The sequence below is a fragment of the Grampus griseus genome (genome assembly GCF_964374135.1).
Source record: "Grampus griseus genome assembly, chromosome: 2".
NCBI lineage: Eukaryota > Metazoa > Chordata > Mammalia > Artiodactyla > Delphinidae > Grampus > Grampus griseus.
In genome coordinates, this window is record NC_139018.1 from 95827686 (window position 1) to 95843964 (window position 16279).

General features: G+C 38.1%; 1 protein-coding gene across 1 annotated transcript in view; it reads left to right on the forward strand.

Moving 5' to 3' along the window:
• TMOD3 (tropomodulin 3) overlaps positions 1-16279 on the forward strand; it is an 84681-nt gene that overhangs the window by 55920 nt on the left and 12482 nt on the right. The window contains exons 4-7 of the mRNA XM_082647214.1: positions 8140-8262; positions 9581-9670; positions 13333-13463; positions 15198-15305. Coding sequence (XP_082503340.1) covers positions 8140-8262; positions 9581-9670; positions 13333-13463; positions 15198-15305 — 452 coding nt within the window. The remainder of the gene's footprint in view (positions 1-8139; positions 8263-9580; positions 9671-13332; positions 13464-15197; positions 15306-16279) is intronic.

Sequence of the window (16279 nt, forward strand, 5' to 3'; positions counted from 1 at the left end):
AGATTTGTAACTTAAATCTAATTTATATGAGACTAATTTAAATTAACACACATGTTTAGAAATGCATTTTCTGTTAATATGGAATCAGTCAAGCAGTTTGCTAATTATGTATTTCCCAGAGAACAGCTGATTTTAACTAAGAAGCACAAGCATTGTCTGGCTGAATGCGTTTAAGGTGCAACCCACATCATAAAATTTACCCATTTAAAGTGTACAGTTCAATGGTTTTTAGTACATTCACAGAGTTGTATAACTATCACCATAATCTTAAGTTTAGAACATTTTTATCATCCCGAAAGGAAACGCTGTACCTATGAATAGTCTCCATTCCTCACTCTATTCTCCAGCCCCAGAAAACCGCTAATCAACTTTCTGTCTCTAAATTTGCCTATTCTGGACATTTCAAATAAATGGAATCATACAGTATGTATTTATGACTGACTTCCTTCACTTAGCCTAGCGTTTGGGAGTTTCATCTGTGTTTTAGCCTGTTTCAGTGTTTCATTCCTTTTTATGGATGAATAATATTTCATTGTATGGAAACACACACTTTGTTTCTCCATTTATCAGTTGATGGACATTTGGATTGTTTCCACTTTTTAGCTATTATGAATAATGCTGCTGTGAACACTTGTGTACAGTTTGCTATGTATACCTACTAGTGGAATTGCTGGGTCATTTAGTAACTATTTTTTAACAATTTGAAGAACTGCCAAATTGTTTTCCAAAGTGGCTGCACGATTTTACATTCCCACCAGCAATGTATTAGGGTTCCGATTTCTCCACATCCTGGCCTACTCTTGTCTGTCGTTTTGATTATAGCCATCTTAGTAGGTGTGAAGTGATAACATACTTTGTGGTTTTGATTTGCATTTCCCTAATGACTAATGGTATTGAGCATTTTTTCATGTGCTCTTAGACATCTTATATCTTCTTTGGATAAATGTCTCTTCAAATCCTTTGCCTATTTTTAAATTGGGATGTCTTTTTATTACTGATTTTTGTCAGTTAATCAAAATATTTGATTTATTATTGATAAACACTTTTTATATAGTCTAGATGTGTTTCTTATCAAATATATGATTTGAAATTTTTCTTCTCTCATTCTGTAGCTTGTCTTTTCATTTTCTTGGTGGTATCATTGTCCCACAAAATTATAGATTTTGATATAGTTCAATTTATGTATTTTTCTCTTTTGTTGTTTGTAATTTTTTTTGTTTTACAATAACCTTTTAAATTTTATTTATTTATTTATTTTGGATGCATTGGGTCTTTATTCCTGCACACAGGCTTTTTCTTTAGTTGCGGGGAGCAGGGTCTACTCTTTTCATTGCGGTGTGTGGGCTTCTCATTGCAGTGGCTTCTCTTGTTGTGGAGCGTGGGCTCTAGGTGCACAGGCTTCAGTAGTTGTGGCACACGGGCTTAGTTGCTCCATAGCATGTGGGATCTTCCTGGAGCAGAGATCAAACCTGTGTCCCCTGCACTGGCAGGCGGATTCTTTTTATTTTTTATTTAGTTTTTTGGGTTTTTTTGTTGTTGTTGTTTTGGGTTTTTTAAACATCTTTATTGGAGTATAGTTGCTTTACAATGGTATGTTAGTTTCTGCTTTATAACAAAGTGAATCAGTTATACATATACATATATTCCCATCTCTCTTCCCTCTTGCGTCTCCCTCCCTCCCACCCTCCCTATCCCACCCCTTAGGTGGTCACAAAGCACCGAGCTGATCTCCCTATGCTATGCAGCTGCTTCCCACTAGCTATCTATTTTACGTTTGGTAGTGTATATATGTCTGTGCCACTCTCTCACTTTGTCCCAGCTTACCCTTCCCCCTCCCAATATCCTCAAGTCCATTCTCCAGTAGGTCTGTGTCTTTATTCCCATCTTGCTCCTAGGTTCTTCATGACCTTTTTTTTTTTTTCTTAGATTCCATATATATGTGTTAGCATACAGTATTTGTTTTTATCTTTCTGACTTACTTCAGTGTGTATGACAGACTCTAGGTCCATCCACCTCACTACAAGTAACTCAATTTTGTTTCTTTTTGTGGCTGAGTAATATTTCATTGTATATATGTGCCACATATTCTTTATCTATTCGTCTGTTGATGGACACTTAGGTTGCTTCCATGTCCTGGCTATTGTAAATAGGGCTGGCAGGTGGATTCTTAACCACTCTGCCACCAGGGAAGTCCTGTTGTTTGTAATTTTGTTGTTATATCTAAGAAATCATTCCCTAACTCAAGGCCATGGATATTTACTCTTAGGGTTTTTTTTTCTCAGTTATAGTTTTAGCTCTTACATTTAGGTCTGTAATTCATTTTGAATTAATATTTGTGTATGGTATGAAATATAGGGGTCCAACTTCAACTTCTTTTGCATATAGCTATCCAACTGTCCAAGCACTATTTGTTGAAAAGACAACTCTTGCTCAATCGAATTGTCTTGGTATCTTTGTAGAAATTCAATTGACCATAAATATGAGTTTATTTCTGGGTTCTCAATTCTATTTCATTGATGTAAATGTCTTTCCGTGTACACCATAACACTATCTTGATTACAGTAACTTTGTATTTAGGTTTTTTAAAAAATTATTTATTTATTTTTGGCTGCGTTGGGTCTTCGTTGCTGCGTGCAGGCTTTGTCTAGTTGTGGTGAGCGGGGGCTGCTCTTGGTTGCGGTGCGTGGGCTTCTCATCGTGGTGGCTTCTTTTGTTGCCGAGCATGGGCTGTAGGCGCGCAAGCTTCAGCAGTTGTGGCTTGCGGGCTCTAGAGCGCAGGCTCAGTAGTTGTGGCACATGGGCTTAGTTGCTCCACGGCACGTGGGATCTTCCCGGACCAGAGATTGAACCCGTGTCCCCTGCACTGGCAGGTGGACACTGGGTCACCAGTGAAGTCTTGTATTAAGTTTTGAAATTGGGAAGTGTGAGTCGTTCAGCTGTTCTTTTTCAAGATTGTTTGGCTATACTGGGTCTCTTGGATTTCCGCATGAATTTTAGAATCACCTTGTCACTTTCTGCAAATAGCTGAGATTTGTTTAAGGGGTTAAGTCTATAAAGAGTTTGAGGAGAACCGTACTGTATTCATAATAGAACAGTACTGTATTCATAATACTAAACTTAAGTTCTGCCTATTTTATCCTTTCTTACAAAAGTAATCTTCTTTACTTTTAATTTTCTATAACAAGATTTTATATATACGCATTGAAGTATAATTCTTACAGTGTATTCATGTTTAATCATGAAGAAATATGAAGTGATTACTTTTTGTAGTGTTAAAAACATAATACTGTATAAGCTAAATACCTTTGCAACAAAAATCTCTTCGTACAGAGAAATTATAAAGAGTATCAGAAGAGGTACCGAATTATTTCACAGCTGTATAAATAGAGCAAACTTCTGTGTCACAGCATTTCCATAAGCCCTTGGAAATTTTGTTTTGCTTTGTTGTTTTTTCTGATGAGATCCATTTTGTATTTGTAAGTATTAGCAAAAGTTTATGTATGGGGAAAAATTAGATAAGAATAATGCCTCGGGACTTCCCCGGTGGCGCAGTGGTTAAGACTCCACACCCCTAGTGCAGGGACCCTGGGTTCGATCTCTGGCCAGGGAACTAGATCCCACATGCATGCTGCAACTAAGAGTTTGCATGCCACAACTAAGGAGCTGGTGAGCTGCAACTAAGGAGCCTGCCTGCCGCAACTAAGACCTGGTGCAACCAAACAAATAAACATTAAAAAAAAAAAAGAAAGAAAGAACATGCTGATGGGGGATTGGAACTCCCTTCTGCAAAAAAAAAAAAGAAAAAGAATAATGTCTCTATGGACTGTGGATGAGGATTACAAAAATAAACATTTTAGATTTTTATAGCACTTTAGATTCCATTGGTCCCTAGAATAAGACATAGGCAGCTTTTTGATAGTTTATACAGTTTTGTTTACTAAGTGAATACCATAATCCAATGTTTCTTGACCTTGGCTGCTATGCATTAGAATTCCTAGAGAGCTTTTGAAAATCCAGATGTCCCATACAGCACATCAGACCAGTTAAATCAGAATCTCTGGGGGTGGGACTTGGACATCAGAATTTATTAAAATTTTCCAGGTGAATCCATTGTGCAGCCAACATTAGCCACGGAGATAGACACCTGAAAGTGCTGGTAAGATTTTGCTCAGGAAAACGTAATTATCCTGAAATGGCAATTAAAGGCATGCCATCTGAATTGTATGCCGCTTTGTTATATCAGCCACTGTGAAAAGTATTAAGGAATTATCAGAATGTAATGATTTGGATTTGCCTTCATCTGTGAACTAATGATAAAAGGTTATCTAATAATCACCAGAACTCCAAAGTTTGGTACTAAGAAGGTCAGTTACGTTCCACCATATAGATAAGCATTTGTTTGAGTTGAAAAGTCCACTGCTAAAGAGTTAAGTTTGAAAGCCACCAGTTTATTGGAAAAATTACTGGGTTGAGAGTTTGGAACCTGTGTTCTAGTGCTAACTCTGCTGTGTAACTTTGAACCAGGGTATTTATATTATACTTTATACAATGAAGTAGTTGAGCTAGAGGTGATCACCAGATTATTTATTCAACTAATTGGATTGCCTGCTGTGAGCTAGGAAATGTAAGGATGGAACAGAACATTGAAAAGCTCACAGAGGACAGACAAACATGCAAAATGAGTAAGTGTAGCCACAGTGAAATGTTCAGGGAATTAAGGGAGCACAGAAGTGTACTTCATCTGGTTCAGCATTGGGACAAATGTGGTAGTTTTCTGTTTAACAACCATTCACAAAATTCCTTCTTCCTTACTGGCAGAATCCATCTCTGAAATAGACTGAAAAGGCCAGATGCTTGCTTTTCAAGCTACCCTTGCAGGTGGGGCATGGACATGTGACCTGGTGCTGGTCAGCGAGACCAGAGAAGAAATCTATCGGACAGTTTTCCTTATAAAAGTCAGCAGTTGAGAAAGTGCCCTTCCTTCCTGCCCTGACCTTGCCGCATGAGGATGTGATACGTAGTATTACAATGGTCATCTTGAGACTAATGGCCTGAGAACAGAGGCTTCCATGCTAGTTATAGACAAAGAGAAAAACAGACCCTGGATCTTTGACGTCAACATTGAGCTGCTGAACCAACCCTTTAGCCACCTACCTGTGGAGTTATTAAGTGAGATAAAAAATACTTATTGTTGGGCTTCCCTGGTGGCGCAGTGGTTGAGAGTCCGCCTGCCGATGCAGGGGATACGGGTTCGTGCCCCGGTCCGGGAAGATCCCACATGCCGCGGAGCGGCTGGGCCCATGAGCCATGGCCGCTGAGCCTGCGCGTCCGGAGCCTGTGCTCCGCAACGGGAGAGGCCACAGCAGTGAGAGGCCTGCGTACCGCAAAAAAAAAAACCCCAAAACAAAAAAACTTATTGTTTAAACCCATGCCGCTTTGACAGTGATCTGTGAATCAGCAGTATCAGCATCACCTGGGAGGCTGGTTAGAAATACAGATTCTTAGAGCTCATGTTAGACCTGCTACATCAGAATCTGCACTTTAATAAGATCACTAGGTAGATGACATGCACATTAAAGCTTGAGAAGCACCAGTTTAAACCACTTTAAATTGGGTATTTTGTTATATGCAGTTAAAAGCATCCTTATTAATATAAATACATTGTAGACTGGCCAAGTGCCATTTTTTAAATAAGAAAATACTTGCCTAGAAAGACTTCTGATTCAGATGTAGGAAGTTGCAAGAGACCTCTTATTCTCACCAAAACAAGCAATATAAGCTACATTAATCATAGTTAAAAAAAAAATCAGAAAGCTTGAAGACACAAATCTTAGTGGCTCCAGAAAGTGGCAAGCCCTCCATAAGAGAGGTGATCCAAAAAAGAAAAAGGTGATCCATTCTGCGTTCTTTCCTGACTGAAATATAGGGAAAAGGAGGAAACTACCATAGAGAGGAGTAAGGAGAAGTCAACCTAACTTTTAAACTTTTAATGGCTGTGTATGGGCCGGCATGGTAGATTAGAAATTAGAGAATCCCTAGAGCAGCACCGTCCACTGGAACTTTATGCCATGATGGGAATATTCAGTATCTGCGCTAACCAGTATCGTAGCTACTAGCCAAATGCGGCTAGTGTGACTGAGAAACTGAATTTTAAATTTTAACTAATTTAAACTTAAATAGTCACATACCGTATTGAACATATCATATTGAACAGTGCAGCTCTAGAGATAGGGTGAGACTGCACTACCCTCCAGTTCTTTGCTTCAGGCCTTCATTTAGTGCGAGGGATACTACTCCAAGAACTGAGGCAGTGAAGCAGAGCTGAGAGAAAACTCCTGAGGCATAGGTTTTTAGCTCAGAAGATTGAGAGAGAGACAGGAGAGCTGCGAGAAATCCCTTTCAGGCCATCTCCCACTTCACAAAGTGTAGAGCAGACAACATAAGCATCGGGCTGAAAGATCTGCCAAGGCCCCAAAAGTGGGAAAGTGGGGGGTGGAACTGGAAAACAGAGCTCCTAGAAATCTGGCAGCCAGGACTACACATCAGGAGCAATGTGGCTACTTTACAGTTCAAAACAGTAGGCAGTGGCTGCTCAGACCTCCAGAACCTCACCAGAGTTCTAATCCTAGGCCTTGCTGAAGATTAAGTCCTGATCCTGTCCTCAAAATGTTTGAAGCCAAAAAAAAAAAAAAAAAATGTTTGAAGCCAGTGAGGAAATGAATCAAACTAACATTGCAACAAAAAGCCCAGATTCAGCTCAACTGTAGAGCATGTTACTTCAGCACTGACCTGAGTGGCACATTCCTTTCTAGGAATAAATGTCGTTTGCTTTAGTCTCTGCTATACTTTTATACAAAAATGCCCAATACGAAGTCAGAGATCTTAAAACAAATGTGGCCTATAGTCAAGAAAAGTAAACAGTCAATAGAAGACCAGAGATGACCCAAGTATTGGTGTTATCAGTCAGGAACTTTATAATAAAAATCTCAGAAAATCTGGTGGACAAGGCATGTGTGAAGAGATGAAGAATTTTGGCAGAGAGATGGAAGCTAATTTTTTTTAACAAGAACCAAGTGGAAATAATAAAAAAAGAAATATAATATCAGAAATTAAATCTTTTAGATGGGCTTAGCTGAAAATACCGGACCAGCTTTGGTCAGATTCCTGGGAGCAATCTGTATTGTGGAAGGATTTCTTATGAGTTACACTGATTGATATTTACCTTGAACAAGAATTGTACAACATTCACTACACTGATTATTAAGCCCACAAATATTTCTTTTGTTAGAACACTACATAGATTCATCAGGTCACATATTCTCACACATTTTCCTGGTAATTTTCTGATAGAAAAGAAAATAATTGGAGGTTGTGTGAATCCACACATAGGCCTTCCTAGATCACTTAGTTAGGATTTTCACCTGTCTCAGGGGGGAAACCAGAGTCAATCTTGGTAACAGTCCCACCACGTGTAAGTACCTCTTGTTTGGTTGGCTTGTGCTGCAGCTATATCATCATTTTCCATTCCCTTCATGTTTTCAGTTTTGCATTGAACATATGGTAATAAAATATGATTTTCACATAATAAATACTGTAGGTTTCTAGAATAACTAGTTCCTTAACAGGTAACCTTGTTAGTGTCATAGAGGCTTAGAAGAACAGTGACAGAAAGGTTCAGACTACCACTCAGGACATACAGGAATTTCTTCGCAATTAGAACTTGAATTTCTGGAATTAGAATTGCCTCTGCCATCCCCCAAGGGACTGTAGCAGTTCCTTGCTTAAGAATAAGAAAATGAATTCTGTTTTTTCCTTAATTTATAGATTTTTTTTGTTCATTTATTTTTTGATTTAGTATTTGTAGAATAACTCATAATTACTCCAAAAAGAGCCTATTTTTACTTTCACAAATGGGAAAATTTCTCGGTTCATTTCTTTCTCTTGTTCCAACTTATATGGCCAAAGTGTTGTCTTAGAAACTTATAAATACATACCGAAGATGAAACAAAATTATTGTAGATGTTAATCTTGACCTTTTACTTCAGCTTCAGCTGCACATACTTCTAATAATTTTTGTAAGAATAAAATGGTGAGTTACTAGCAGTAGTAATGAAACTAACAAACTGCTTTATTTTACAGGGAAAATATTTATCCCTAAGCAGAAACCTGTACAGACTTTTACAGAAGAAAAAGTATCTCTTGATCCAGAACTAGAAGAAGCTTTGACAAGTGCTTCTGATACAGAATTGTGTGATCTCGCAGGTATCTCCTAAAAAATTAATTTGTGAATGGTGTAGAGGGGAGGAAAATACCAGCACACGCCTTATACACACTATACAAATGCTTGCTTTGCCCAGCAGAGCGCTGTTGAATAAGTAACTGTACATTTGGCTTTGTTTTTTACACTATAAATCTGACATAAAGGATTTAGTTTCTTTAAATTCTCTTAATGGTGGAATTTTTATATTAATGGAATTTATTGATTATTGGATGTCTTTTCCCATGTTGCCATCTTTGAAAGTCTTTATAAAAATCTTTCATCAGCTGGTGCTCAGCTAGAAGCTGTCTCCAGGGTCTACTGCTATCCCATTTTATTAGAAGACCCAGAAACGGGTAACTGGAAATTAGATAAAATAGTCATAGTCATAGATAAAATAGTCCTGAGCTATACTCACCACTTTCCCAACTTTTCTGAAGATATATGGAACATTCCAAACCTCCCTGTGCTTTTCATCATTACCAGTTTGTTATCTGGACCAGTATCTGCCCCCAGCTGCCTCCACCCACACCCATTTTTCTAGATAGAAAAATATGACACATGGGGAGAGGTTAGTACCAAATAACTTTAAGAACTAACATGTTTGAAAGGAGCAATGATGGTTCTTTGGGAAGGACCCAGGGAAGGGACAGTCAAGGTGTGGTACCACAGCTAGAGCAGGTATCTTATTCCTTGGGGCGGGCTGAGGGCTAATGGATTTATAAATGGTACATTTATCAGAGTGGAATGGGCCAGAGGCATACTGTAGCTTCTGCCTTATTTGTGCAAAAGGCCATCAAAAACCAAATCTATTTCTCCTCCTACGTGTCATTTTTGAGGGATGCTACTTTAATCTTAAATATGAGAATTCAACAATACTTTTAGTATTCTACTCTTAGCTAAAATACAAATGTAAATTAATATGAGAGTTAAGGTTAAGTTGAAAAATCTGCCTTTTATCGCATTATGTTTGGAGAAACCCTCTGAGGATGAACAGCAACAATAGATCATTTCCATTTTCTCTCTTGGCCACCAGATGGAGCAAAGCATAGACTTAGGTTTAGGGTTAAGCTGGCTCCAGCCGTGTCTAAATTCAGAAATGTGGGGAGAAATTACAAGGGTATTGATAAGAAAGAGATTGTAGGTGGTTTTTAATCATGTTTTCTCTCTTTTTTTTTAAGCTATGAAATGTGTATTTAATTGAGTAGGAAAAAGCCCAGCGAGTGTTAAAATCGTTGATAGAAATTTGGGGGCATAAAATTAATTCTTTATGTTTAAAATTGATGGACATAAAAAAATAATTTTCTTTTTCTATATTTATAGCTATTCTTGGGATGCACAATTTGATAACGAATACACAGTTCTGCAATATAGTGGGAAGTAGTAATGGTGTCGACCAAGAACATTTTTCAAGTGAGTAATTATAATGCTTTGTGAATTCCAATCCTTTGTTAATTATGTTTTGTTTTCTCCATGTAATAGCTTCAGTATTTGCATACGAAATGTTATGCATATGTACTTGAAACCTAAGATTCCAGTTAGATGGTATTGACCTAGAAAACCATTGAGAATAGAATATTAAATATTTTATGCTTAATGTGTCAGCAAATGTAATAGGAACTACTCTCACCTCACTAAATAATACTAATGGTAAACGCTATAAAAACTAGTCAAACTTGGCTTTTACTGATATTTTGTTTTCAGTGTTCCTGATTTTCAAGAAACCCCCAACAGTGCTGGCAAAGAAAGTATATTATAAAATCAGATTCAGGGGAAAGCAAAGAACTATTCAGCCCCTAAACCTTTTAGTCTGACGCAAAGTATTAAATAACATAAAGCAAAGCTTTTAAAAAAATTTATTTATAAGACATCTTAAAATCACCAAAGTTGGGCTTCCCTGGTGGCGCAGTGGTTGAGAGTCCGCCTGCCGATGCAGGGGACACGGGTTCGTGCCCCGGTCCGGGAAGATCCCATGTGCCGTGGAGCGGCTGGGCCCGTGAGCCATGGCCGCTGAGCCTGCGCATCCGGAGCCTGTTTCTCCGCAACGGGAGAAGCCGCAACAGTGAGAGGCCCATGAACCGCAAAAAAAAAAAATCACCAAAGTCATGCCTATTTTGTAATAAATTTAAACGAGACCTGAGGACACAAGGTAAGCAATAGAAGTGTCTCTATTCACAGCCGTTATGCCTCCTACTCCCCGTACCCTACCTCCACCCCCTCCCTAACTGTTAACAATTGGGAATATATCCTTCCAGACTTTGTATTATGCTTATATAAACTTACATATGTATACGTACTATACACGAATTGTCTTTTCTTTTCTTACAAAATTGGGATCATACTAGAAATATTTCTTGTCCCTGAATTTTTCAATAATAATACTGTTGGCTGATTTTTTTGAATGCTTACCATGGGCCATGTTCTTCTGTGCACAGCTCTTGAATGTAAATTGTTCTCAATCCTCACAACAGTTCTACGAAACAAGTATTATTATTATCTTTAATATATGCCTTTGAAGGAGCTGAGGTTTTAAAATGATTAAGTAACTAGCTTCAATATCCCACGAAATCGGTGTTGAGGATTTTAATCCATGCTATATAGGATATCACTTAGCAATATATCACATTTCCTAGTTAGTACATACAGACTTACCTCATTCAAACATCTGTATAACATTCCATTTTATGAATGTTCTATAATTGGCCATTCCCCTATTTTTTTACTTTCTATTGTAGAAATGTTCAAGCATACATTATAGAAGAGGGAATAATATATCCATCGTCCAGCTTCAGCTGTTTTTCACATTATGCCAGCTGGGTTTCATCCACCGTCTGCCTCCCTCCCACCCCTTCTGCTCTTTTCCCTGGAATATTTTAAAGCAAATCCTGTTTGTTTGTATTACTTCACCCATAAATATTTCCATATGTGTCTCTCACAAAGGCTTTTCTTGTAACATAACCACAATGCCATTATCAAACTTAAAGATTACCATCAATTCCTTCATATCATCTAATACCCAGTCCACGTTCAGATTTCCCATTTTCTCTCAAAAACGTCATTTCACAGCTGGTTTGTTCAAATCAGGATCAAGATAAGGGTCACATTTTGCATTTGGTTGTCGTTTGGTTTAAGTTCCTCTTAATTTCTTAACAGTTCTCCTCCTCAGCTTCTTTCCCACTTTCTTCATGGCATTTAGCCCTTGAAGAAACTGTGTTGTCATGTAGAATCTTCCACATTCTGGATTTGGCTGATTGCAACCTTGTGGTATCATTTTACTTGTTTCTCTCTACCTCCTGTGTTTCTGTAAACTGTTGTTTTCTAGAAGCTTGATCAAATTCAGGTGCAGTTTTTAATTTTTTTTGGCAAGAATGCTTCCTGGGTAATGATTGAATCACATTAGGAAGTATATCAAGTCTGGTCCTTCCTCTTTGGGGAATGTGTTAAGATTGATCAGTGGACTCAAATTTTGGCAACCTGATCCATCCAATTAAAGTTCCCCATGAACCTTTCTTAATGGTTTCCACATCCTGTTGACTGGATCCATTATTTCATTATAGAGCAAGGCTCTTTATACGCATTCTGCAGAGAACAAAAGGAATTTTTTGGTTGTAGAAAATTTAGAATTGAGGAAGAGCTCATTGAATTTTCCATTCAGTGAGGAAGATTTTCTCCAGTCCCCTTGATCTACCATGTTGAAGAAGACTGCCTTGCTGATCTTTCAACTGTCCTCAGGAAATTAATTTTCAGACTTTTGTCTGAGCTGATCTCTTCAGGATGCTGTGTGTAGGAGGGTGTCTGTGTGTGTGTGTGTGATATTTGAAAAGAACAAGGTACTCTTAGAGGGAATTTATTGGATGAGTAAGCAATATACTTTGTCTTAAGGTGAGTTTTGCTCCTAAAAGCTAGAGGAGGGCAGCAGGGAATAACTAAGCCAGACTCACTGTGACCCTGTCAGTCTTTCCATGTCACTTGCTCTTAATGTTGTGGTCATTCTCGTCTTTAAGAATCTGATGCTCTAGGTGTTCTCCCCAGAAAATATATCCATAAAAGTTTATCTGTTATAGGTGTTCATGGACCTCCACACATACCTCAGAGCGCATTTACATCTCACTAGAGGGTTCAAGGCTTCTGGGTCCTCTTTCAGTTTTGAATAGCTGTATTCTGGCCATGTGTGTGGGTGTAAATGGTGAAGGATTGGGCTGTAGGATGAAGGAGGGCAGGGAATTCCTGTCTCAGTAGTTCTTCTATGCACCATTACCTTTCTCTGTCTCCCCATTCCCTGTTTCTACTCTTCTTCCTGGTAAGAGTCCTCTGCCCTTTCCCATTGCATAGTCCTCCCCACAGGAGGAACAGGCAGTGTGTCCTTCTGTCAACTCACTCTTTGTGGAGGCTGTGTTTGTTCATGTCTCTGATTCTTACTGCCTTTGAATTAATTACTAGTCAAACCTCAGAGAAACTGATGAGTTGTTAGATTTTGTCATATGAGAACTTTATCTTGAACATTGCTAAAAATAAATGGGATCACCAGCTTGTGTCATCAACTATATTTTCATGGTAAAGATATCTTGTAATACACCGAGGCAAGAGGCAGTGAAAATACTCATTTTTGAAGGCTGATACACTGCAAACAAATTAAATGAATTATGTTTGGTATTTATATTCGGTAAAATTTTATTTCAGTGCTTTATGTGGGAGCACATAAAGGATCTTTTAGAAATTTGGGGAGGGCTTCCCTGGTGGCGCAGTTGTTGAGAGTCCACCTGCCGATGCAGGGGACGTGGGATCGTGCCCTGGTCTGTGAAGATCCCACATGCCGCGGAGCGGCTGGGCCCGTGAGCCATGGCCGCTGAGCCTGTGCGTCCGGAGCCTGTGCTCCGCAACGGGAGAGGCCACAAGAGTGAGAGGCCCGCGTACCGCAAAAAAAAAAAAAAAAAGAAATTTGGGGAAAGAAACTTATAAATTTGTTCTACTGAACATGTTTGTGTATGTGTGCTGTGTGTTTCCAAGTTAATATATGCATTCACTGTAATAGTATCAACCAGTTACACTCTTGCTCTTTTCATTTGTTGCTACAGATGTTGTAAAAGGTGAAAAGATTCTTCCAGTATTTGATGAGCCCCCAAATCCAACCAATGTTGAAGAGAGTTTACAGAGAATTAAAGAAAATGATGTTCGTCTTGTTGAAGTTAATTTGAATAACATAAAGGTAGGTGTGATAAGCAAACAAAAAGTTGTTTTGAATTGCTTTGAGTCAGTTGGATCTAGGATGAGAGCTGGGCAGTTTTGATACAGTCTAATCCTTTCTACTTAATAGTAAAGTTTTTACTTCTAGTAGTATACTAACACAGATTCCTTCGATTTTAGAAGTTAAAGTATTATAGTATTTTTCTGATTTACTTTTTAAAGGCTATCACATAGAAATATAAACTCTACAGACTGTCAGAGTATACCTCTCGGGCTTCCAAAGTACTGCCCACTTCTAGGAGCATTTTAGCCTTTCAGGTTTTGCTTTTTTAATCAGCTCTCTTGAGCTATAAGGTATATATAGTGAAATTCTCCCTTTCTAGTGTGCAGTTCTATGAGTTAAAGCAAATGGATACAGTTGTACAACTACCACCACAGTCAGATGTAGAACAACATGTCACAATCCTGTGTCATCATTCCCTGCCACCAGCTCTAGCACCTGACAACCAGGGATCTGTTTCCTTTCCCTATCGTTCTGCCTTCTCCAGAATTTCATATAAATGGAACTATATAGTGTGTAGCCGTTGAGTCTGGTTTCTTTCACTTCGCACAGTACATTTGAGACTCGTCCATGCTGTTGTGTGTCTCAGTGGTTTGCTCCTTCGTGTTGTAGAGCAGCATTCCTTTGTCTGGATGTGCTGCAGTTTGTGTGTCCGTTCACCAGTTGATAGACATATGAGTTGCTTCCAGTTTGGGATGATTATAAATAAAGCCACTATACACATTCACATACAGGTTTTTGTGTGAATGTATGTTTTCATTTCTCTTGAGTAAACACCTAGAATTGGGCTTTGTGGGATCTCACTGGAATTTTTAAAATGCAACTCTTCCTTGGAGTAAAGAAAGAAGAAATGAGTTAGGAGGGCACAGGGATAATTAATTACCAAAGAGTAAACTCAGATGATCTCAACGTATTAGCCATTGTATAATAGCTTCATTACAGATTCCTCATTTTAAATCTTAATATATCTGAATTGGAGGAAGGGAGAACATGTGGAAATTACAAGAACCTAGGGAATAAGACCTCTGTGCTCTTTTTGTGGGTGTTCCTTCCTGTGAGTGGAGGGGGAAAAGCCTTGGGGAAAGCTAATATCCCTAGTTGATCACTAGTCTTATTTTTAAAAAAAATTCAGTTCAATTCAGTGTATGTCTGTCTCTAAATCAATAGTAACAATCTGAAAATAGGCAGGCTACAGGAAATTGAAGTCTTGGTACCAAGGGGAAAGATCAGTGTCTCCTAAAACTATCTCTTTCCTCATTTCAAGAAATGTAGAGTTAATCTCTCTTAATACCTTGCAGCTTGAGTGACTGAAAACAGTATGTCATCTGCCTCAGGAATCATCATAAGTAGATTCCCACATCTTTCTCTTTGTAGAAAAGTGGATCCACTTTGAGTACTCAAGGGCTGACTTCTCATAATACAAATAATTAAAAAGAATTTCTTTAACCTCAAAGCTAGAGAAACAGTGATGTATGCTCTGCTCTATGCCAACAGTTTGTACCATAATAGAGAAATCAAAGAAGTAAGAAGGAGGCTGAGTTGTTTGTTTTCAGTTGTAGACCAGCGGTTGTATGTTACATAATTTCTGAATACATTTTAATGCAAAAAAGAAAGTACAGATGTATTTGATTAATGGACTGAATTTCCTGAAACCTAAAATGTAATAATGTTTCACATTTTTCTTTGTCTTTCAAGAATATCCCAATTCCAACCCTAAAAGATTTTGCAAAGGCTTTGGAAACCAACACACATGTGAAATATTTCAGTCTTGCAGCCACCCGAAGCAATGACCCCGTTGCTGTTGTAAGTAAGCTAACTACTAATACTATCGAAATTATGGCTGTGTAATACCAGGGCATGTTACAAAGGTGCTTAAACTGACTTTATGAACAAGATTTACTCTCTTTTAATTCAACTATACTTCAATAAAAAATAAATTTAAAAACTAAAATAATTTTTTAATGTAGTTTCAAAACTGTGTTTTAAGATCAACTGTTAGTAACCATGATGTGCAACAATCAATAAAAGCAAATATCAGTAAAAAAAAAAAATTTACTCTTTTTCAATTGATGTTTACTATTAGGCAATACATTATTTACTACCATTTTATGTTTACTTTTTTCGGTATTTCCTTTCTATGAAATTTTTTAAACATAAATGGAGTCATGCAGTGTAAGTTGTTCTGCAACTTAATTTTTCACTTAACCGTGTATCTCAGAGATCTTTTCATATCAACATATAAAGTTATACATCATTCTTTTAACACCTGCAGAGGGTTCCATTTATGGATGTATAGTGTTGAATTTTTATCAAATGCTTTTTCTGTGTCTGTTAAGGTGATCATGTGGTTTTATTCATGTGGTCCTTTATTCAGTTAATATGGTATATTACATTGATTAATTGTTTTAATAATTATTTTATTATTTATTTCATTTTTTATTTTTGGCTGCATTGGGTCTTCGTTGCTGTGCATGGGCTTTCTCTAGTTGTGGCGAGCGGGGGCTACTCTTCAGTGCGGTGCGCAGGCTTCTATTGCAGCGGCTTCTCTTGTTGTGGAGCACGGGCTTTAGGCACGTGGGCTCAGTAGTTGCGGCTCGTGGGCTCTAGAACGCAGGCTCAGTAGTTGTGGCGCACAGGCTTAGTTGCTCTGCGGCATGTGGAATCTTCCTGGACCAGGGATCGAACCTGTGTCCCCTGCATTGGCAGGCGGAGTCTTAACCACTGCACCACCAGGGAAGTCCCACATTGATTAACTTTGTTTGTTTGTTTTGTTTTTG